This window comes from Amblyomma mixtum, chromosome 9 (assembly GCF_055824585.1).
Source record: "Amblyomma mixtum isolate Tamu chromosome 9, ASM5582458v1, whole genome shotgun sequence".
Lineage (NCBI taxonomy): Eukaryota > Metazoa > Arthropoda > Arachnida > Ixodida > Ixodidae > Amblyomma > Amblyomma mixtum.
The window spans coordinates 112,396,368-112,420,077 of record NC_143020.1 but is presented as its reverse complement, the minus strand read 5'-3'; the positions used below and the strand labels follow the sequence as shown (position 1 = coordinate 112,420,077).

Sequence of the window (23,710 nt, the reverse complement as noted above, 5' to 3'; positions counted from 1 at the left end):
GAGCGCGACCTCGAATGGAGTCGCGCACACACATACACTACAGGGCTGTATCCACCCATAAAGCTGCGACTTCGAGCGCTCCGTGAGCGCTAAAACGACCCCTAACCACTTTCCCTCTTTTCCGTGTCATTACAGCACTCGCGAGGTTCTCCGGGTAGGACGAAGGTGTCGATGGTGGCCGGCCGAGTGTGTGCCCCCCGGTAATTACGAACATGGTCGGGAGGACACTAACGAGTCGATAACCAGGCTCGCGAATCGTCCCGGAGCGGCGGCGGCGACCACGGGGGTGGCAGTGGGGAGTGAGAGTGTAATCTACGCTAATCGGAGAAGAAAAAAAAAAGCGACATCGCGAGTGATATCGATTATGCACTCAGTGCCTGATGTAGTGCCCGCACAAAAACACCAAACCCGAGAAGACAGAGCACAGACGCCGCCATAACGAGGGTGTTCGGGGGGAAAACTCACCAGAAGGCGCTGCCGCTTCGTGCCAGGCTTCGATGATCAGAGAGAAGGTACCCTGGAAGAAAGAACGGGGAGGTAATTAGCCTAAATTACCCGGCGTGTTCGATTAACTAATACGCTTTCCACTCCATCACTACACGCTTCAACAGTTGTGCACTAGCAAACTAAGCACTAAAGCAGCGAACACCCCCCCCCCCCTCCTCCTCCCCTTGTTTGGTCAACATTGACACAAACGACCTTCATCAGACCATCTGTGGACTTTTCTTTCTTGCCGTTAATTAGCAATTTTTGTAGTACCTCTCTCCGTAATGACCCCACTCAACAACAACTTGCCTAATCGAGGACACGCCGTGATCGCTCATTATCAAGTAAGTTAAGTCCAATTTACTAAGCTGTATAACAGACCACTGCATTGACTCCCGGCATACGATACAAATAGCCGCCGCAGTTCACACACGTCCCGCGCAAGTCGTTCGGAAACCAATACAGAGGTTAAAAAGGGTCACACTTTGAATGACGTGCGTATGCGGGGAGTGTGCGTTTCTGTCAAGCACTTGATCGACAGACGACCTATCTCCAGATCTGTGCGCACGCCTCCGACATGACGTAATCCAATGTTAAAAAAAGCACCGAGCAGCACAGCACAGCAATCGGCTCAATACTGCAGGTTTTACTCTGTTCCTTTGCAGGAGTGGCCTTTGCCACCGCGTTTCCAATATTGGGCCGACTAACTGCGCTGGAAGACCAACTCATGGAGCGGCATAGGATAGCAGGAGGAGTCCTATACTCACGGGCCAGGAGAACTCGAAGGGAAAGCGGATGGGGGGCCGCGAGGCGTTGAAGAGGGCCCCGTCCGAGCCGGACTGGAGCAGCACGGGCGTGCTCAGCTCCCCGTAGGTGCAGGGCGAGTCGGTGTCCACCGTCTTCTGGTAGTGCTTGAGGCAGACGCGGAAGGAGACGCGGCAGGGGCTGCCCGGGCAGGGCACCCCTTCCGACGAAGGGGGCAGACCCGTCGAGCAGCAGGCGCCCTGAGAGTCGCGGTTCGAAGGGTTCGAGAACGAGCCCAGCCGCAGCTCGAACACGCCGGAGCCAAGCACCTGCGGAAAAGGTGGGACACGTGAGCACTCCTCGAAAAACAGGAACTTTACACTTTGCAACGCTATTGAGAACCACGCATAAGGTGCAACAACTCGGCACAAACAAAAACACAAAACAATCTCTAACTGATAATGTTTGGCTCTTCTTACGGGATTATTTTAGTTTTCGGTAAAGGATTTGTTGAAAATAAAAGAGGTCTGAATGCGCGAGAGACCGACAGAGAATAGCGCGTAGAATTATGAAAAGTTTATATAAGCAGCAGCAGATAGCCGTGATAGCTAAAGCAGACGGCACTCAACCACTGAGCAGCAGACGAACTCTTACAGCAGACGACAAATACTTGCGGCGCTGCGGAGCTCGCAGAATAAAGAAAATGTTCGCGCATGCGTAACACCCAACACAGGTGCAGTATAGCATCAGGGGATTCCGTACGATTGAGACAGACGACAGCTGGCTAAGCAGACGACAATGTCGAATAATGCAGACGAAAAGAGTGCGAGGGGGTTCGGCGACGTATCCGCGTCGAGCAGACGGCGATACACTGTAAGTGAAAACGCGGGCGACTATACCATTTCGCGTGACAAGGAATCGCGTACTTGGAACAAGTGAAACTACATGAGCTTCGGCGGAGCCAAGTGGGATCCAGTTCATCATGGCTCAGCCCCCCGCATGATAGCAATAAGCTTATAAAGTACGGCGCAATCAAAAGACACGCTATGCGACCTAACATGACGTCTGACCGGGAAGACATGAAGACAGAGAGAGTATATACAGGCGAACAAACAACAATGAAAGAAGCTCACTATACCGGAAAACAGTTGGCAATCACGCGCCCGTTCACAGAATCGCTCTAAGCAAGAACGTCGCATTAAAGATTGTCGAATCACCACTCGAATGAGCTTTTCCCATGAACGAAGCGAGGCAGACCAACGTACACACAGAAAATCGCACAACGAACACGTTTTACCGGGTCCGGAAAACGGTCATCGATTATAGCTGAGCAAGAGCGTAGGCAGCCGGGAGGTGGATAAATGAAGTGTCAAATTAGCGGATTTCCTCAAGGAGGGAGGGGGACGGGGGGGGGGGGGGGGGGGGGGCTAGGAAGTGAAGAGAAGAAAAAATATACAAAAGAAGAAAGCAGAAAAAAAAAGACACCTCGAAGTACCAGACTCCAGAGGTCGGAACTTAGCTCATTTTACGCGTACGACGAACCTTGCAACCGGACAGTGCAAAAGAAATTCCTGACCGCCTCCTCCTACCCTCCACCCGGCATTCCAGCCCTCACCACTCTCATCGAGAAACGCGAGGGTTGGGAGGGGGTGCTAAAACCAGAGAGAGAGAGAGGGGGGGGGGAGAAGACTGGTTTATGGCCGAGATTGAAAATTAATAACCGTGCAGGGAACATGCGCGTAATCAACGAACAAAATCAGTTAAGCATCGTTTACAAACTGGGCATAATGGGGGCGAACGGCCTAAACGACACGCTGAAAAACTCGTAATTATCCTGCTACCGTACGCGGAAAGGAATACGGGAGCTATAAAAGATGCCGCGCGAGGACATTGTAGTATGCACAGCTACATGGAAACTCCAGGCGAGTGCAATCCCAATTCGTAGCACATTTGACATCGTAGCCAATTTGTCGCTACCTAACGCCGCAATAACGGCTGTCATCGTCTGCAACAGCGACAGCAACCGTCTGCAACCGAGCTAGCTCGATATCGACGCGTCGCCTGCTCGGAGACCACCGTATACACGCGCGGCGTTTTCAATTGTCACTCCGGCCAGCCCCGACGTGATAAGTTGCTGCCGCCTCCGTCCCCGAAGAACAAAAGGCAACGAACGAACACAAGCAGAGCCGCTCGGAAGCTCTCACGCCGGGCCGGTTCGGAACAAGCAGGGAGCCGCGATCGGTCCGTGACACGGTCACTCGGCGCCCTACATCCATCAGCGCGGGTTCCCGAACGCCTCCCAGGCAGCGCGCGCGACCCCGAAGAGAGCCGCTAACAACAATGGGGCTTCTTCGCATCGGCACCGACGCATGGCAACTTTCGCCCGGGCCGCCAATGCGGTTTTGCGGACGCCAGGACCACACAACGCGAAAAGCGGAGGCAGACGACACGCAAATACACGGCACGAGGCAGACGACACGCAGACGGCGCGGAAGCAGACGACCACCCTCCGTACAGTGGCAGACGAATGGCTGCATTCGCAGACGACGCCACCGCCAGCGCTAATTATTTTTTGTTTTTTAACGCCTCACACATAGAAAAAAAGAAAAGAAACAAGTAATGGCAACGTGCTGAAAGTCAACTATTTCTCCTCTGGTTTTGGTACCGTTTCAACGGTGTTTTGTTCTAACGACGTGCAGAACTCGGGCAAAAAGAAAACCTGAAAAGGCGCAAAACGACACAGAAGACCGACAAAAACGCGAGCAAGACAGGACTCTGAGCGAGGGAAAAAAAAAAAAAAAAGAGAGAAATTGGGAAGCAAGACAAAAAGGTCGAATGCGGAAGATAGGAGAAAGATCACACCGCGGTGCCAGTCTACAGCGCATAGAGAGATGGACGGCAGAGACTTTTTTGTTTAGTTTTCCGTCGACGTATAAACAAACGCGTCGGCCGCGCAGCCGAGAGGGACGCAAAAAGTGTTGTGTGTGTATGTCCGTGTACCTCTGCTGTGTTTACGTACGCCAGAGCCGGGTGTCGAGACGGCGCTATCACTCGCCACCACGAGAGGGCGCAACTTCACCAACCGAAACCGACTCGCAGCCACACACAGAGAGAGACTCACGTCGCCTCCTCTTCTCGAGCTAAACAAAACAAAGGCCCGTGCGCGAGTGTAATGAATGTATTCGAAAGCCCACAGCTGCTTTTCGGACGCCTTTCAACGAAAGCCGTTCTTCGCACGCGGCAGCCACCATTGCTGCCCCCCCCCCCCCCCCCCCCCCCCCGCCAACTGTTTCCCTCTGGTGGCCCGGTCAGGTTCGGCGGCCTAACGACGGCGTCACGTAGCGCGCGGATTCCTTCGGGAAGAGAGCACACCAACGAAGCAAGTTTCCATCCGGAGAATAGCACCAACACCCCTGGGTGTGTGTTCGTGTGCAGCTCGGGGTTCAACGACCCGCTCTCCTCAACTGTCTCTCAAACGCCCCGAACAACAACGAACAGCGCTTTCCGGGAGTAGCAATCCAAATTGCGCACACAGAAACCCGTCCGAAGTGCGAAAGGAACCGCGGTCAAGACGCTTTTTGTGTTCTCTGTCTGGTTATCAGGCTCCGAGAAGCGTGAACTGAGTCAAAACAAACACTTCGGGCTTGTAAACGAAAAGAACCGTTAGCTACCAACAGGGCCAGGTTGGTTTTTTTGTTTTGTTTATTTTCTTTCGACGCGGAAGAAAAACGCTTTTGAACTCCACAATAAATAAATCGGCAACGTGTCTCACAAAGCAGTCGTGCTTTGTCAACGTTGTTACAAAAGAGGTGGCTTTTCATAGCAACGTGTACCGAGGCGGCGCCAGAACTACATAGCCTTCCTAGCGCTGTGAATGCCGTTGAGAGCACTTCGACACTCGTACAGCTCTCAAGAACCGCAAAAACTGAAAGCGATTACTTCTACGCTCGCGCCGTATTACGTTACACAAACAAAACAAAAAAGATAAAAATCACGACGCCTTGAAGTTATGAAACGAATACGGAGCAAAGCCGACTTACAATAGTTGACGAGCGGTATAGTTGGTGTATCATGTTCATACACTGCGCATAGTACGAAGGCGAGATGTGTCGATCCTCTTCTTCGTTCTCGCCCTTTGAGATGTGCATAAACAAGGCAGGCTTAACGGCACGCCATTAAAGAAAAAAAAAAGAGAAACAGCGGACAAGGCGAGGAGAGGAAAGGTGTAGGGCGAAGAAGCGAATGACCGAACGTGCTGATCGACCGGCTGCCCTTCCACGAACACCGCCCGTCTCCTGAACGCAAGAACCACACCGTTACGTACGGCGCGACGTCTGGGGCACAGAACACGCGCTTACGGGGAGGTGGTGGGGTTGAAGAAATCGACGGAGGAGGGTGGGGCAGGGCGAATGAGGGGAGATGATTACTCTCGCTCGGTAAGAGAAAGAAAAGAGAGCAGCATAAACAAGCGCGCCCAGGGTTTCCAGGAAACAAATAAAACAGCGCGCCAACGAGGAGATCCAGTCGCTTCCAACGTATAGCCCGACGACGGACGCCGGGTTCAAACCGCAAGGCTTACACACACCGGAGCAACCCTCCTCTCCTCACGGTTTTCGAGACTTCATCATCGACGCACAGTACACCCGTCGCAAAAGCAGCAAACAAAAGGCGACCACTTTATAGGTGTACTCGAGATTATGGAAACAAAGACGAGCCCCGGCCGGGGGTTCGTTGCTCTCTCGTCTGTAACGAATTGCCGAGGCGGCGATCGGCGAGATGTAATATAAAGTATACGCGCCGACCCAACAAAGAGAGGGGAGAACCGATCGAGAATCAACAGCGACCGCTAGAGAAAAGAGGCCTAAACAATGAGCCGCCCACGCGGGAAGAAAAAATAAAGAACAAACGCCGGGCACACGAGCTTATTTTTAACGCGCCGGGGGAATCTTTACGCCCTACAGCTTCGCTGTTTTTTGTTTTTCTTTTTCGCTTCTTGCCCTTTCATTGCGTTCAGATTCCGAGAAGAACAGACGTGCCGCTCAGCGCAGCGCGTAAGAAAAAGAAAGGATTCGTCTGCTCGCGGAGGATGTTCCGTCCGTCTGCTTCGCGCCAAATTGAATTCGTCTGCTCCGCGTGGCACGGGAACAGCAGACGACGCAGCGGCCATGACAAGTGCGAGACAAGCAAAGCAGCGATTAGATCGCACACTTTTCGAAGCTGTCCACAAAGTCACTGTGCCGAAGTCGGACATTAATTATTATTCCAGAACCAGGAGAGCCGAGCATCAGAATCATAATCATGTTTATTTAACGTCATTTAACATCGCGCCCCTTCGCTGCAATAGGAAGAACCCCACGAAGCTCCTCAAAACTCGCCGGCGGAGCTTTTTCGTCTGCTAAGCTCCGCACAAAAAAAAAAAAAAAAGTGACCGCAGGATTCGCACGCACTTTCATTTGGAGTTCAGTAACAATAAGGGTAAACCAATTCCGACAAAACTAGTCTTAAGCAAAGCATGCGCGTATACTATAAGCGAAGAGGAGCTCGTACGTCGTCTGCGCTACCGGGGATTCCGCGAAAGCTTCATTTCACGTCACCGAACCCCCCGGCGCTTCGCTATCACTCGTCGCATGGTCAGAACAAGGAAGTCGAGGAACGTCAGCTACAACCCCGACAGCGAATATGCAAAAACCGCAAGATAAAGAACAGCCCGAAAAAGGAAAAAAACGGAGACCGTAAAACAGCCTTGCAATACCCCCCCAAAACGGCCCCCACTGCAAGGGGTGAACTGAATCTTATTTTCGCGCCAGGCGTTCTCCTTATCGACGCCTGGTCGAAGGCGAAGCCAATAGGCCCAGAAGCAAGATGGAGAAAGAAGAGATTAAGAAAACAAACAAGAAAAAAAAAGAAAAGCACACGGGCGGCCGCGCACCCCGCCGGAACACCTGGCGCATATGTGCTACCCCCGCCAAGCGAGGTCGCCGCGGCAGCAGAGAGCAGAGCAGATGCCGGCGCGACACCTGCCAGCCTCGGCGCAGCAGACGACGAGCTTGAAATTTCAAATGCGCCGCGCTGTGAGCAGACGACGGGCCGATGTGAGCAGACGACTGAGCGTAACGGGCGTCAGGAATTTTTGCGCCTCGTGAGCGGCTGTTCGCGGTTTCGTAACGCCAAGGTGGTCAGAAATTCCGTCAGTATTAGGGTTTACAGACGAAGGAAGAGAAAGCACAAGCGAAGGCTTCGATGAGAGAGAGCGCGCGCGCAAATTCGAGGTGCAATAAACTACACATCGCTGGACACGATCAGATGGCAAGAGGCTTCAGTGCAAACTGATCCAGCCGGTAATTAGGGCTAGGATCGTACGAATGGTGCAAAAAAATCCAGACCAGAAGTGCTCGATCAAAAACAATGAATGGCGAGCATGCAAACGCTTTTTCGCTAGGATGGAACAAAGTGGACTTTACGGACCTTGGCAAATCCGATCCGAGAGTTGGCGACATTGTCGTCGAAGCGTCTCGAACCCACGTGTGAGGCGGATTGAACGTAACATGCGGTTGAACATAACATGCAATTGAAAGCTTCGCTTAGAAGCGGCGGAGATTCAAGAAAGCCCGAAATGCCCACAGTGAGAAACTGAACCTGCCTGGGAAAGGTATAACGGCAGACATATAAAATGAACACCACACAAACCACGTCCACCGCACACAGAGTCGATCCAGGAACTTGTCGCTTCGAAACAAAAGCAATCGACGAACGGCTCGCTTCCGAAGATATATAAAGCTCTGCAGAACACAGTACAAAAACCGCAACAATCAAGAGACGCGTTCCGCCCTTACTGATACCACTACGGACGGACTCCATCATGCGAACTATAACGTTACGACACCGGAAACGGCGGAGGAAGACAATGAATAAAAAAAGATTAAAAGCGCCAACAGGAACGGACTTTCTTTTTCAAGCAAAAGCCGGTATCTTCATTGCCCGCCAGCGCAAAAACAATCGCTGGTTAGAGCCTGCCGAACTCTGTGCTAACAAGCCTTCCGCCCAGACTCCAAGGACCGACGATGACGACGACAGTAGTGCAAAGCAAAAAAAAAGACAAACAGCCGAGAATTCTTTAAAACAGCGATAACGCAAAGTACTAAACAGCGACAAAAATCGCAAAACGCGGCGCGCGCGCGGGGGCGAACAGATGTTCTCCAATCGGTGCACAGCGCCGCATGCGCGGTTTGGCGCGGGACCCCGTCGTCGAAGCGACGCCCACCGATGCGCCACGCAGGGCACACACACGTCTACACCTCGCGAGACGCTATCTCTGCCGATGCAGGCGTGGTTTGCAGCGAAAACGATATATAATTACAAAAGAAAAGAACAAAGTCGGAGGGGAAAAAAAGCCGAGGTACACGCGAAAACTGCGCACTTTCTGTCCCCGGAGGACAGTGTCGCGCGTGCCCGGGCTTCTTAACGTAATCTTCGAGACGGCCGAGGTCGGCCCACCTCCGTCAACGTATAACGCAAAGAAACAAAACCAACAAAGCGAAAGAAAGCGTAACCGCCTACGGTCGACCCCGAACTGAGCGCGCACGCCCAAGTTATGTAGCACGGAGCGACCTGGGCACTGTGGTTGGCGGCGGGAGGCTCGTTCCGACGTTGCCCCGAGTATTACGACCGCTGGGGGAGAAATATCGCGTTAAGCGCACGCGGAGCGCCAAAGTAAATATATAAATAGGCAAGCCTAGACCGCCAATGACGCCCACGCTGGGATACACCGCGAGTGTTACCACCGTAAAAAACGTATGCACGCAGCGCAAGTCGGGTTCGTGAATGGAGAGAACTTGATCTTGCCTTTCCCGAGAGAAATCGGAAGCGCTGGTGGGCCGGAGAAAAGGGCGGAAAGCAGTCCGCATGCACTGGCAACGTAGTACTACGTCCGCCGTCCGGAGGCGGTGCAATCTCTGGATGTTTTGTACGAAAGCCGTCGTCCAGGGCCGGACTGCTGGAAAACAGCGTTCTGCTCGAGCCGAAACACTGCTGCTCCCTCATTACGCGCCCGTACAAGCTGTAGAGTTCGGCCACCAAGGTACACCGAGACGAAATGTTCCCTTCTCTATCTCCGGCAAATGAAGTCGTTTACTCGAACGCCTAATAAACTCAAAGTACTTGAAAAATGAAGAAGTTGGAAAGAGAAGAAAACTTGGAAAACAAACACACACCAGTGTCCGCGACTCGAAACCTTTCAAACAGTGGAGCGCCGCCTAATCCTGTTATAGAATCAGCAATCCAATCGGCTAAAACACAAGGCTCGTCATGAAGCGCGAGCTATATAGGACGTCGCCGCGGCGCCAACGCCACAAAATCAGGTAGGCCAGAGCTTTCTATAATTCGCCGCGGATTCCGCTGTTCCAGCTATTCCTATTTCATTGCTTTGGTTTGGTTTATTGGGGTTTGACGTCCCAAAGCGACTCAGGCTATGAGGGACGCCGTAGTGAAGGGCTCCGGAATAATTTCGACCAGCTGAGGTTCGTGCACTGACATCGCAGCATCCCGCGATATCAGACCTGGGGTCGAAAGTTGCTACCGAGGTGAGGGGGGCCCCACTCTCGGGGGGAGCCTCTCCTTGTCTTGTTCTCGGTACAGCGCACGCGCGCGAGAGAGAGAGGTGAGAGGTTTATTTCCAAACCCCTTCTTCTCATTCTTCTCCCCGACCGATGCTCCTGCGAGAGACGCCGCGCGTCTCGACGACCAGCCGCCGCCGCAGAAAAGAGGGGCTCGAGCCCTGGGGCTTCAAAAATAGAGCCGCTCTCGCCGGCGCCCCCGGAGCACCGCACCCGACGACAAAAGGGTGGAGCCCTGAGGAACACCGAAGAACCGCCCCAGAGGATGGAGAAGACCGCGCTCGCGGTTTACCCGAGCCCTTCTTCTACACGATGTGCACGGCCCGACGGGTATGGGTCGCCAATGTCTCAGTCGGCAAAGAAGAGGTCGTGCAGTTTCTGCGCAACCAACGCGTTCACTCCTCACAACGGAGCCTGTTCCTCGGTGCTACATTACACGCGTTTCAAGCCTGCATGAGATACGCTGTTACTATACACGACGAAACACGCTTTCACCCACTAGTTCGCTTCTTTCTGTCACTCTCCGTACGTAGTTCCTGTTTCACGGTAAACTGCACTGCCCCCCACTCCGCTAGAATTTCGAGTAAGACCGCAGAATTTATGGATAAACGAGTCAATCACGATATGCGAGCGTTTACGTAAAATCATACAACCGCACGGCAGCTCTGCCTGCTTGTTTGGCGATTAGCTCGCAAAAGCAGTTGCCAAACTGAAAAGAATTCATCCAAGGGACGGCTGAGTTCGTATATATCTCGGCGGGAGACAGTAAGTCCGAAGCTTGACGATATGTCCGACCCCGGTGTCGGGGCGCCTTTAAATCAGGGTACAACTGGTGACTGCAGTTGAGTGCGCCTCAACCCAAACTAACTTTACTGACTTACGGGAAATATAGCGGGAAGAGGATGCGAAGGACTTATGGAACAGTTCATCGCCATACGGATGAGGCAACAAGAATGAACGCATCCCCCTACGAGACGTACACGGAGCGCCTAGCCAGTTTCACGGTACAATTATCAGACCAAACGATGCTCAACTGCCAAATACGCCGACATGCAAGCCGAGGCTGTCCTTGTAGTTATTAGTCAAGTTCAAAGGCCCGACACTTCGCATGCGATTTATCGGGGACAACCAATTTCCTGCGCCAGACGGTTTCTGTTTCGAGCCATAAACTGCGGATTGAGACGGAAAAAACTTCGCTAATCTTCAGAAGTTAATTGACACGCCGATTGAGACGAAGGCCACGGGGACAGGCGCGTCGGAGAAATCATCCATCACAAAAACAGACTCGGTATAGCACTGACGTCTATATGAACAAGACCGCTCCGTCGTTCGTAGACTACGAAAGGCGCAGTAGTTCGAACTTTCAAACGACCATCTAAAGTTGACTAGTGTTTACAACGTGCACACAAGACGGACGACAAGAAACAGTATGAAGCCAGTAGGGGGTACCAGACCTCAGCCGTATAGCCAGGTCTACTTCGATCTCGTTCGAAAGTGGACTCCCATCCCGCGAGATTCAATTCTCACAGGAGCCCGGCGCGGAAACGTAACACCGGCCTCTGCCGCGGAGCGCTTTACGATCTGCTCACGGCAGGCGCCTGTATCGTAGGCCGCTAGACAGAAACACTATACTATATCGAGGCTGCGAAGCGAGCTGGGGGGGTGTCACACACGTCAGCCGAACTTCGAGACAGTCGGCGCGTAAGCCAAGTCTCCGGCGGTCCTGCCCTGCTCAGCAGCTTTTAAAAAGCCTTTCGCCGATGCCAATTCGATCTTGCGCAAAGAGAAGCGGAGGAGAAGGAGGCAAAGCGGGGGCGAGACGGGATGAAAGGGGGGAGAACTGCGGGGTGTGCTATCCACGCGAGCGGCTAGGTTCAAAGACCCGAGTCGACTGTTTTCTGAAGCAGCGCGGTGGCGGGGGACTCTTTTACGTTTCAGCGACGCCGGGGGTGCTGCCGTCACCTGCTCGACCTTCCGAGGCGCGGGGGACACAAAGCTCGAAAATGGGATTGCGACATTTTGGACAATAGAAGCGTCGTTTAAGCGAATGTGGTAACCGCCTTCATCTTCCAACAGTCGGTGATCGTGCTGAACACGACAGTGTCCTTTAAAAAAGGTCTGGAGCACCCGAAGATGCGTCTCCAAACTGCGCGAACTTCAGAGCGAAGGCGACGACGCCATAGCTGAGGTAAATTTGCAGTTACGGCGAGCGCGACTGTCCGGACAGCGATAGCTGGAACCTCGCATAGAAAACTCGGATTATTTTTTTTTTTTCGGTTAAAAGCTCTCAGCACTCTTCTTTGCGTAAAGGGCACATGGGCTGCGGCTACAACCAGCATTAGGAGCCAACACGTCGACTCTCGGGAAACAATTACTGGTAAGACGCTCGACCAAGCTCTGCGATCGCGGAACACAGCTCTCATGCGGCTACCAATCGGGTTACTGCGGAGGTACAGGTATCGGCAATATGAAGGCCAACACTTGGTCCGAACTCTACATCCAAATTTGCTGTTTCTTTTGCACAGAATTTGGAGAAAAAAAAAAGGGACTAGATCATGAGGATTCTGCGCGTTGAACAAAACTACTCAAAGAAAATAAAGCTTTTTAATGATAGCTGCCAAGTGATGTTCCAAAGGGGCAGCGTCGCCCTTTCGTATACTGCTTCGACCTGCACCTCCCTTTGACAAGGGAAACGAAATAGAGAAACAGGACTCACCAGGAGGGGTTGTTGCAGGAGACAGAGTAAACCCAGGAGTAGGAGATGGGTCCGCAGGCAGTTCGAGGAAGGCGTCTGCCGTCTCGTCGTCCACCGCGAAGGGGTCGGGGGCGGGGTGGTGGACGACCGCGTCTTCGACGGCGCCGTGTCGGGGACTCGGTGTTGGGTCGAACAGGGGTGGTTCCGCGGGTGCGGCAGCGGAGGAGACCGTCGCTGCCTCCAACCGCTAGGCACGGACGCCGACGCCGCCTCCTCGACGGCGCAAGACTCCCGACTCGGCCGCCACTGACTCCTGCTACTCGAGGGGGTCGTTCGCGACGCCAGGAACAACGTCATGGGCGTCGCACCGGGAAGTTCGGTGGCCGAACAGCAGCGCACCGCGCTATCGTCCACGGCTTCGGCCGTCGTCATCTCGGCCGGCGGGCTTTTCCGTCGCTCCTGCGATCTACTCGCAAGCGGCATCGCGGCGACTTCTCGGGGGGTGGCGTTCTCCAGCCAGGCCGGACGAAACGTCTTGAATCAAACTCGGTGTCTCGCTCTCTCTAAACGAGAAAAAGAAGATAACAAAAAAAAACTGCACTTCCGACGCGTTACTCTAGTGTTCGGTAGCCCCTTTCGTCAACAAAACGACAACATGTATGATGCCTCGTCGCTAGATTTCCTCTCCACAGCCTGTCAGTGCCGGCTCTCGGAGAAGGCGCGACTCGTCACGGTCGCGGTGACGCTCGTCGTTGGGTGCAGACAGCGAGTCGCGCGCGATAGTAACCGCATCGCGATTTCTTGCGCGCGCGAATAAAAAAATTAAACAAACGCGACGGAAGCGGGAATCTCGAGCAATTGTAATCCACGATCACAGATCACATCCACGCCGCTGCAGCACCAAATCCGAGTGCGAAGACGACGGAACCGGCGACAGAGCACAGCAAAACAGCGACTCCGTTGCAGGGGAGGAGAAGCAGCAGGGATAATCCACAGGGTTGGAGCACGCAGGCTACCGGCGACCGGAGTCCGTGGTGCCCCGTGACCGCCGGCGCGGTACTGCAGCAACGGTCGCGCGACGCATCCTCGACGACGGTCGTGGTCCCCGCTGCAGACGACTCGTAAGCAGAAGCAACACACGCGACGTTCGGTAGCAGACGACACAAACACAAGCGAAGCACAGAGGGCGTTGGGCAGACGATGCTGTGGGTGCAGGCCGGGCTTTTTTTTTTTTTGTCGAACAAACAAAAAAAAACGCCGCGCGCGCTTTCGTGAAAGAAGCGGCGTCGGCTCGGAGAAGAGAAAAATCGCGTGCGCGGCGCTGGGGCGACGGACGTAGCGCCCTCCGCCGAATCCGGTGCGCGTGTGGGGAGCAAAAACGCCGACCGGCCGCTCTTATGCGACGCCCTCTCCCTCGGCCGCACCGAAGACGAAGCCCGTCTTGTTCTTCCCGGTGCCCTCCTCCTCCTCCTCGCTCGAAAGACGCCGCGGAGGAGGAAAGAGGAAGAAAGGAGGGGAACGGGTCTGCTGCTCCGCGCTCTCCTCTCCTGCTCCGCGCGCGGATGAGGAGAAGCATACACCGCGCTGCTGGAAGCGTCGCCCTTGCCCGCGGCAGATGGCGCGCACTGACCAATGCGCGGAGCAGAGGAAAGCAGCGTCGCGCTTTCTCTCCGCCATCCCCTCTCACCCGATTCGAGAGAGAGGAGGAAAGAGAGGGGGAGACAACCAACGTGCGCGGGGTAGTACGTTCGTTTTTTCGGCAATCCCCAGTCGGCGTTCTGACGCCGTACAGGCAGGACGGCTGTGTGCCGCTGGAAGTCGCGTTTCGGAGAAAACTGCTTTATCGCTCGATGTGAACATTGTCCGGAGCCAATATATTCAAGCGATTGTTCGAACAACCATTTATTTCGCCTGTGACGTCAGAGATCATAGCTGTAAAAGTAATAGCACTCCGCTGGAGCTAGTCAATGTCAGGCACTGAATGAAATTTACTTGACGAAGCCGGAGACTCAATGTAAGAGCCATCACAAAGCGGTTTCGGGGACCCGGATGATCTTCTGGGAGCACGGAAGAGCATCGGGTGAACATTTAGCTCCCCCAGCCCGAGAGAATCCATGTTTCGACGGTCCATAGGCATAAAGTTTCGAAAAGGATGATACTGGACACAACAGCGACACCATCTTCAAATCAGTGCTTCCCAGGCAAGTTTGGGTACACCATTGCCCGAAGTGAAAGAAAAGCCAGCAAGGAAGTAAGAAAGCCTGGTCACTATAGTCGTGTTCCGGTGTTCCATCTTCGTAACAAAATCTCACCATGATACAGAACGAAGTCCTCACAGGCAAACTGATGAAGACCCGCAAACACAGGCCTGCAAGGACTCATCACAAGGATGCGGCGTCAATTCTTTCCTCCTTGCAGAACACGCAACGATCACGCTGGCTCTCGACACGAGAGAATTCATGAAATTTAGCCTGACGTGGTTGAAAATATTGGAAACCACTCGGCAGCACTGATCGCTCACAGGAGAAGGCAAGAAATTATCATACGAAATCGGGATGAAGAAACTGCCTTCGGCGTGACCGCTGAGAGCGAACGAATTCATGGGGTGATCGAGGGGATTTCCAAGTGAACAGAAACCTATCCCGGAGCGGAAGAGAGTTAGGCGGTGAAATGAGGTTAGGAAATTTTTAGCGAGAGGAGGCTAACTACGGGAGTAGCCGCGCGCGGTTAGAGCCACCAAGGAAATAAAAGGAATGCAAAGAGTGGAAAGATCGCTTAAGCAAGCCTAGATTTCCTCTGCGTACGAAGCTGTTTCTGCGAACAATTAAGAAATATCTCGTCGCGCAAGGGCCCGTAGTTTCCCCACACGAGAAAAAAAAAACGAAACGCAGTGAAACCTGCGCACTGCACGCGGGCGCGCTTAAGTGAAGCAGAATTAACCCACCCTTCTAAGCGTTCAAAAGCTGCAAAAAAATAAAGAAAGAAAAAGCAGGAGCGGCACGACAGGAATGCCAGGATTCGAGCAGCAGCTCGAATTAGACTCAACGTTCACTCAGCATCGTTTAGCGCAAAACAAGATAAACAAAAAAGAAACAAAACAAGCACGAGGAAGAAGGCAGCACGAGTACGACTGCCTTGTTTACAACGTTTCCCGAAAACGCGAGCGGAAAACCACACATACAAACTCCTCCCCCTAGAGAAGGCATTCAATGCAAATTCGCCCAGGCACGAACAAGACGATGATGAAATAGAAAACAACAGAATGAAACCAGTCCGAGATAAAAGAAAGAAAAAATAAGGATCGCGGGAGCTGCTCTGACGCAAGCGAGCCGCACAGCGCCGCGACACCTCGAGACCGTCATCAACGCGCTACGGAAGACAATGGAAGCGGTGTCCAGTAGGAGAGAGACGCAAGAGCAGACGACGACAAAGGGGAAACTAGCAGACGACAAGCGTGCGGGGACAGAAGGAAAAAAAAAAAGAGGAACCCAGGCGAGGATCCAAGAAGCAGAAGAATCCCCAACAGAGGCAGACGACGCGTAATTGCCAGCCGCGCCGTGGAGCGACGGACGACGTTATAAGGAGGTGCGAGTTCATAAACAAGTTTACCGCGAGAGAGCTTCTTCGCCCGGCCCGCTGTTGCCGCGGCTTCGAACCACCCCGCAAAGCCTACAGTCGTTCCTCCTCAAATGACAGCCTTAGAGAGAGAGACGGCACAGCACGCGATCCAACGCTGAGTAAACAGCGCGCCGCGAACTGAACAGCGCGGTTATTTGTGACTGGAAACAACAGCCTTGAGCTGCTGGTTTGTAATGAACGTTATCAAGGCGTTCCGAGCTAAGCAGAGTTAACGCTCTACCAGAACAAAAAGTGTTAGACGTTCTAACGCTACCATTTGTGCGGCGAAGAAAGCAAAGGAGATGCGCCGAAAATACCTTCAAGGATTCACTTGACAGCACTCTCAACTTCTCATTCCGTTGGCGAAACACTGCCATCTTTCGTCGTCGGCGATACCTACCAGAACGCACATGGTTTAAAATAACGCGCTCGTTTAAAGAAAAGCCGAAAACCTGGTGTTGTTTTCCACTCCCTCCCTCCCTGATGCCTATTAAGACGCGGCAAGTTGGCGTTCTGATGCCGGCGGCCCAGGCCTGTTCCTCCACATCGACGAAAATTCAAAAGGAGCAATTACATCGAGAGCGTTCTTCCATGCTGCCTTCCCGAGGAAAATTAACGAATTTGATTCCGAACGGGAAAATGCGCCGTAGACTAACCTGTGCAACCGTGCGACAAATGAAAAAAAAACCTAAGCGGGAACCAGTTTGCCCAAAAACTGCTCGAAAAGAATGGGTTGTTCCAGCGACCCCGCACAGCTGGCTTCTCCACTTCGCTCCCGTGTGCTGCAAGGCAGCCGACCACTAATCCTCCGCCCGGTTCTGGGCCCGTTGCCGCATCGATTGCGTTCAAATTCCACTGGATTCAGATTTTTCTATATTGCAGTATTCCTCGAGAGGAAAGAACAGGGTTGGTAAAAAGTTTCCGGGCCACAGGGTGTGCTTTAAAGCAGTACTGCCGGGCGATTACGACACCCGAGAAGCTCCAAATCTGTGCAGAGAGCAGGACAAGTATTGTTTGGATGTAGGTCAATTGCCTATACACCACCCCCTCCCCCCCCCCCCCCCCCCCTTCCTGCCTATGTAATATCCTGAGTCGTGAGGTCCTGTAGAAATATTTCGTACAAATAAAATTAATCTCGTTCTCACCTCAGAGAACCTTCACAGCTTTATTGACACATTAAGTGGAAATAAAACAACCCTGAAAAGCAGGTACTGTGGCCCGGAAACTTTTAACCAACCCTGTGCACAACATTTCTGCCCTGTTAGCAATAATCTATAGTGCAGAAACTTGCAGGATTACGAAATGGTCAGAAATTAAACTGAGGAGAGCGCAGTGAGCCGTGGAAAGGATAATGACAGAGTGAGTCACTAAGATGGCAGCGTGGATAAGATAATACGAATTAGTGACACCCCGGTTCAAACGAAACAGACGTGGTCGAGATGATCGATTGTCTGTTAGTGCGGCAGAGTTCAATTCAAAGGGAACCAAAAACGTAGCCAAGCGCGACTGGGTAAGGTGTGCAGCTGACAGTATAGGGAACCAACGCCCATCATGTGGCCAGTTATCGTGGCAACGGGGCGGGGCTAATTGGAGACCAACGGGAAAGGCCTCTGTGTCCTTGAGCTACACTCTCCTTGAGCACCGTGTGAACGTGCGCAGTAGTATAGCTCCTAGTTACGAGCTACGAACTCGGCAGCGCCTGTACCACGCATGCCATCTCTGTATACCTATTCGATGTTGATACCAGCCTCGACTACTCCCCAGCCGACTGTAGCGAATTGACGGTCACGACCGCAAAAAAACTTGGCCTATTACCGATTTCTGCCCGGTGCCATATGCGGACAACAGATCGAAGAAGTTTAACGGAGCCATTATTTTTACCCCTTTTGTCGCACTTCAACATCTTTGACGGAACAGCGCAAAACACCAGGACAAGAGACAAGCGCTGACTTACAATTACAACCAGAGTTGTAAGTCAGCGCTTGTCTCTTGTCCTGGTGTTTTGCGCTGTTCCGTCACAAATGAATAACCAACATGCCCAAGCTGCTGTCCTGACTTCAACATCGGCAGATTCTCTCAGGCGCAACACTTTCGGACGCGCCTTGCACGACACAACCGCCATCTTTCCGGCCGAAACAAAGTTACGGTGAAACGGCACATATGAATGGGTGTCTCTGCTTAACAAGGAAAAGGATGTAGACAGTGGCCGGTTGTAAGAGGAGCGAGGTTTCTTCACAATATTATTTTTGTGCGTGTGTGTGTACCTGCGTGTGTAGTCGGCAGCAAAAGCTAACGGTATGCGCGACCAGAGAGGAACAAATTCATTTATGTACGGTCACACAAGCTTATCGATTGAAGTGGTTACAGGCATGAGGAGACATGCTCCATCCGCATAGTATCGATACCAGGAAACTGGGTCACTAGGCAACGCTACGATAAATCTGTTCCCCAGCATACGTGTCCCGTAAACTTTTTCTGCCGACCGTACGTTGCCCACGGGCGCACGTTTCACAAAAGCAGCAGGCGCCAGCAAAAATTTCGCGAACCGGCGGCGAACGGCTTATCGCGACAAGGTCGCCAGAGACGATTGAATCGCACCCGGCATATCCGAACGGCCCGGAACCGGAAGTGGGTCAGTAAAGAGGGCCCGGATATAAATTGCCGCACACCTTTTAGGGTATGTCGCCCGGTTCTCGAGCGGTGCATATTTAGTATACACACCACTGCTGCACAAAGGAAATGGGGGGGGGGGTCAAAACCGAAAATCGGCGCGTGACATACGCAGACAGACAGACACCCCTTCTCGAATGGGGCGAAAGGGTACAGACGTAGCCAGCAGACGCCCCAATTAGACAGACACTTACGTAATGACGCGCCGTAGCGTTCAGCGCCTCTCGGCAGCAGTTGTTGCGCGGCTGTTGGCTCGAGAGAGACAAGAGGACAGAGACCTGGAACTACTCCACCCCCAATTACGAGATCAAAGGGATGAACCGCGGTAGTCTGCGAACAGACCACGAGCAAAGCAGACGCCCCCCCCCTCCCCCTTCTTGTGGGGTGAAGACACAGCAAGAACATAAAAGAGAAGTGGGGAGGGGGATGCCGTCCAAGTAATCGCGGCAATCAGGGGATATAACAAAAGCGGGATGGGGAACAGATGCCAACTTAGGCGGCGCTTAAAAATAAGAAAAAGAAACAATACCAGGAAGTAGAGCACCGGTCGACGGGAGCAACGGGTTGAGCAAACCGATCTGTCTCCATTACAGACACGCTGCGCACCAAAGAACAGCGGTGCCCGCCCGGGGTTACGTAAAATGCGATTTCTGAAAAACCGCCAGGAGGGCGGGAGGGGGGGGGGGGGGGGGGAGAAAATGGCTCCTCCGCTCTGCCGAAACATCCCGACTCCAATTCTGTATCCTGTTCGCGAAACTCAGTTCAGTCAGAAAAAAAGTATACAGGAAGAACTGGCAACGGAGTGCTTTTAAACCACCTTCCGCTTTTACTACATTTTTTCTTTGTTTTTTTTTTTTTTTTGCTAACCCAGCTATAGGACAGTGGTATAACCGCACTGCGCGCTGCACATCTGCCAGCAACTTACCCCGTTACTTTCGTGCCGCTGGCGCACAGTCGAACCTCGCATACACAAGAGTTCATGCGCGCACAAGAACATTACAGCAATCCCATTGTCCTACCCAATTCCCGTTCCCTGAGCGGTAACGCCCCAGAGGTCACTGCTACAACGCATAGAGCTACTACGAGGAGAAGCTACAGAGCAATTCCACTGTCCTACCCAATTCCCCGTTCCCTGCGCGGTAACGTCGCATAGACCGATGCTACAACGCATGAAAGCTACAAGGAGAAGCCATACGTCCACTCACCCCAAAAGCAACAGCTCCTTTGCCGCAGGATGACCACGACTGGCGCAGTACCAAAGTTGAGGGATGCCGTTAAGCGGCAATTAATTCCCCTTCGACAGCACTAGGCTGATCCCCTTGCTGGATACAGGTGTATCACTTTTCCCACATTTCCGATACCTATCCAAGCGTTCTAAGCTCTACAGAATCTGGGAGGAAATTAATTCGCCATCATCATCATCAGCCTGACTACGCCCACTACAGGGCAAAGGCCTGCCCCATGTCTCTCCTGTCCTTCGCCAGCCACGGCCACCGTATTCCCGCAAACTTCTTAATCTCATGCACCCACCTAACTTTCTGCCGCCCCCAGCTACGCTTGCCTTCTCTTGGAATCCACTCCGTTACCCGCAAGGACCAGCGGTTATCCTGCCTTCGCATTACATACCCTGCCCAAGACCATTTCTTCCTCTTGATTTCGACCAGATTGTTGTTTAATTTCTCAAAAGCGAGCGAAATTATCACGGGTGCTCCGCCCCCCAACAAAAAAAAAAAAAATCTTGGCTGAAGCGGTAGGCTTTGTGGTATACATGAAATGGAACGGCACATGCAGTGGACAGATGCCGAAAGTAAAGGAAAGGCGGGGGGGGGGGGGGGGGGGGGGGGACGGCAGTGTCGACATCTGTATTGCGAAGACGGAGCGAGACAAGAGCACGCGGAACGAAGCGGAATGTTACGCCCAGGACGCGTTGAGAACCAGTTTTTTCCAACTCTTTGTCTGTCTCGATCGCAACCGTCACACGCGTCGAAGTACGCCAGGAATCCGAAAAGCAGAGAAATAAAAAAAGGGGGGGACAGAAAACGGAATGCAGTTCGGTACGTGCCTGGCCAGCAGAGAGGGTGTGGACAATGGGACGGGTCATCTCGGAACTGCAACACGCAGTTTTTCATACGGCTTTTATTGCGCTTTCCTTTTTTCTTTTAATTTCCGTTCTTTCGACGCACAATTCCTGGTCAGTGAGTGAGAACTACGGAGGATGAGGCTGGTTTTTCCCGTAAAACTGGATTTTTTTTCCGCCTCCCGCACACCCGCTTATACAAGCATGCGCACATACTGCACGCATAGCGCGTACAAAAGGTGAAGAGATAGTCATGAAGCGAATACAGTCAGGCCCCCCCCCCCTGCCGATTAACAGCAAGATCTATACAACAGTGCCCCTCACATGTCGCCAAAGGGTTTGAAAAGCCCGCGCGCAAAATGCGATGAATGGTTTGGTTTATGGCGTTTAACGACCGAAAGCGACTCAGGCTATGAGGGACGCCGTAAAGGCGATGAACGAAATGAAGGGGCGGAAAGAGAGTGGTCTCTGGGAGGACCGTGACAGAGAAGACAGAACGGACAGACATGGCGGACCCCCAGAGCTGCACAGCACGAGTCGCCCCCACCTTGCTTTGTATCACACGCCGACCGCTCAAACGGGATGGCCGAGAGGGAGTACCGCAACTATAACCTAAAATATCGGTAAAGCTACGGCATGGGATACAGGAGTCACCTATACCATAAGGACTACTGCGTTCTCCAATGTGTGCCAACTATAGCCCAAATGGACACTGTAGTCGAGTAGCACGGTCTTCCACATTTCATATAATATTCGACTCCCCGCACACAGTTGCTGAAATAGCAAAGTGAATCTTTCGCGCGCATGCAATTAACGTCCAACGACGAGCGGATGTGCTAACTTGCGCGAAGTGGGTCACTTCGAACTCGTCGTCCGTCGAGACACACTGGAAAGCGCTTACAGAGCACCGCATTCCTTTGTTCCGCGCACTGCCAGACGTGGAACGCATACGGCTTGCACCTAAAGCTTCTAGCCCAACAATCACCTTCGCGAAGCTCTCTCAATTCGCTACGCCAATGTAAGAAGTAATCATTTATGCTTTTAATTTGTTTAATATTTTACGTACCTATTAACAGCAACGCCGCCGGGAAAGTGATGGATCTACGTTGGATGAATCGTGATACATAAAAGGGTAGGCGCATGCAATGCTCCAAGGGTATATATGCACAGTGCATGCATGCCAGGAGTTATCTAAATAAGCGCCTAGACTTGCACAGACAGACCATGCAGTGACATGACTGCCACCGACCGGTCGCTTCTCGGAAGCCACGAATCACGGTCTCCGCTGGGATGCGCGTGAAACGGTCGATCGCAAACGAATTCTCGGCTTATAGCTCAGCTTTAACGGGAGCTGGAATTGTATACGAAACGTGTACGGAGCACGTGTATAGCATACGGCGTGCGCTTACAAAGACGGGTGCACTACCTATTAGAGAGGGCATACCGGAGAGCACTAGCGGAGACATACCTATACCTGTTCTACGTACGCCTGTTTCTCACGCGCAGTAGTGTTACCCGCCACGCATTTGAAACCGCGCATGCGCAGCTCCCTTACGTAAAACCGGTATACGTCTCCGCTAGTGCGTCTCCGGTATGCTAAATCCCTCTATCGGCATCCTGTTGAGGTGTCCGTCCGCAGACGGAAAATGTGCGCACACGGCAACGTGCAAACCCAGACGCGCGGTGAACTGCCGCATCAATAGGCATGCCTGCCTGGCCACATCATCCCTTCCAGACCCCACCATCCCTAATGTAATGCCCCATACAAGGGGCCTTTGAGGTATCAAATAAAAAACAAACAAGCTTTCCATACGGGTGTAACGAACTCTCCCCCATAAGTGGTATACAACGGCGAAACTCGGTAGTGCATGCCTGCATACTTTCGACAAAGTGATGTGCCTGCGTACACGATACAGGCCGACAAAGAGTCGCACCGAAGGCGGCAGCAGGGAAAAGACACAGCCGGAGCGGTGTCTGTATGTCCACCACATTACGACGGCCACCGCAAGAGCCACCGTAGATCGGGCGCGGCGATCGCGACACCCATGGTGACGCCCGAGGCCCACCTGCGTGTCGCCGGTAATCTCCGCCTGGCCACGCGCCGGTCGTGTGCCGCCTAGGGCACCCTTCCACACCCTTCCTCTCTCTTCGGGACACACACGGGAGGGGGAGGGGGTCCCACCAGCTGCCCACACCGAACACACACGCCGACGGAAATGCTGCGTAGCGTGCCACGCATGTCGACGACGTCGGATGTCGCCGAGCCCGTTATCGGCACGGCGCGCAAGCCCGCTGCAATGCTGCTTCGAACCTCCTTGCTTGTTTTCCCCGTATTTCTTGCTCGTTTTTTTTATTGTTTCTCATCTTCTCGAGATCTTTCCGCCGAAGTCTGACCACTGCGCGCACGTACAGCGCTCCGCATTTACTGCTGATCACATCAAAACAACGCCAGATGGATTTTTTTTCCTAATAAAAAGACCCAGCTGCTGCAGTTCCTAATAACGCCCAATAAAAGCTCGAGCACGTATACAGGCACAGCGAGCGACACCACGCCAACAGAACGCTGCAAATGGCATTCCCTTTTGGGCCTATACGCGTCATTACGCTGTCCTCAGCAATATGCGGTGACGAACCAGCCTAGCGATGCTCGCCGAGCAGCTGCATTCGCGCCAGCCATCACTGCGAGGACCATCTGTGGTCAGAGAGGACACGGAGCGTGGAAGCACCGTGCACCAAAGGCGCGAAAACCAACGCACACACACCAGACACAGATCCGACAAGACTCGTTACGGACTTATTCCTTAGCGA

The 23,710-nt window shown here is 53.0% G+C and overlaps 1 protein-coding gene across 1 annotated transcript in view; it reads right to left on the bottom strand.

The window, feature by feature from the left end:
* Delta (neurogenic locus protein delta) overlaps positions 1 to 23,710 on the bottom strand; it is a 40,459-nt gene that overhangs the window by 8,754 nt on the left and 7,995 nt on the right. Inside the window, exons 2-4 of the mRNA XM_089559497.1 lie at positions 12,559 to 13,100; positions 1,254 to 1,559; positions 409 to 517 (exon numbers count right to left, since the gene is read on the bottom strand). Coding sequence (XP_089415623.1) covers positions 409 to 517; positions 1,254 to 1,559; positions 12,559 to 13,020 — 877 coding nt within the window. The 5' untranslated portion in view covers positions 13,021 to 13,100. The remainder of the gene's footprint in view (positions 1 to 408; positions 518 to 1,253; positions 1,560 to 12,558; positions 13,101 to 23,710) is intronic.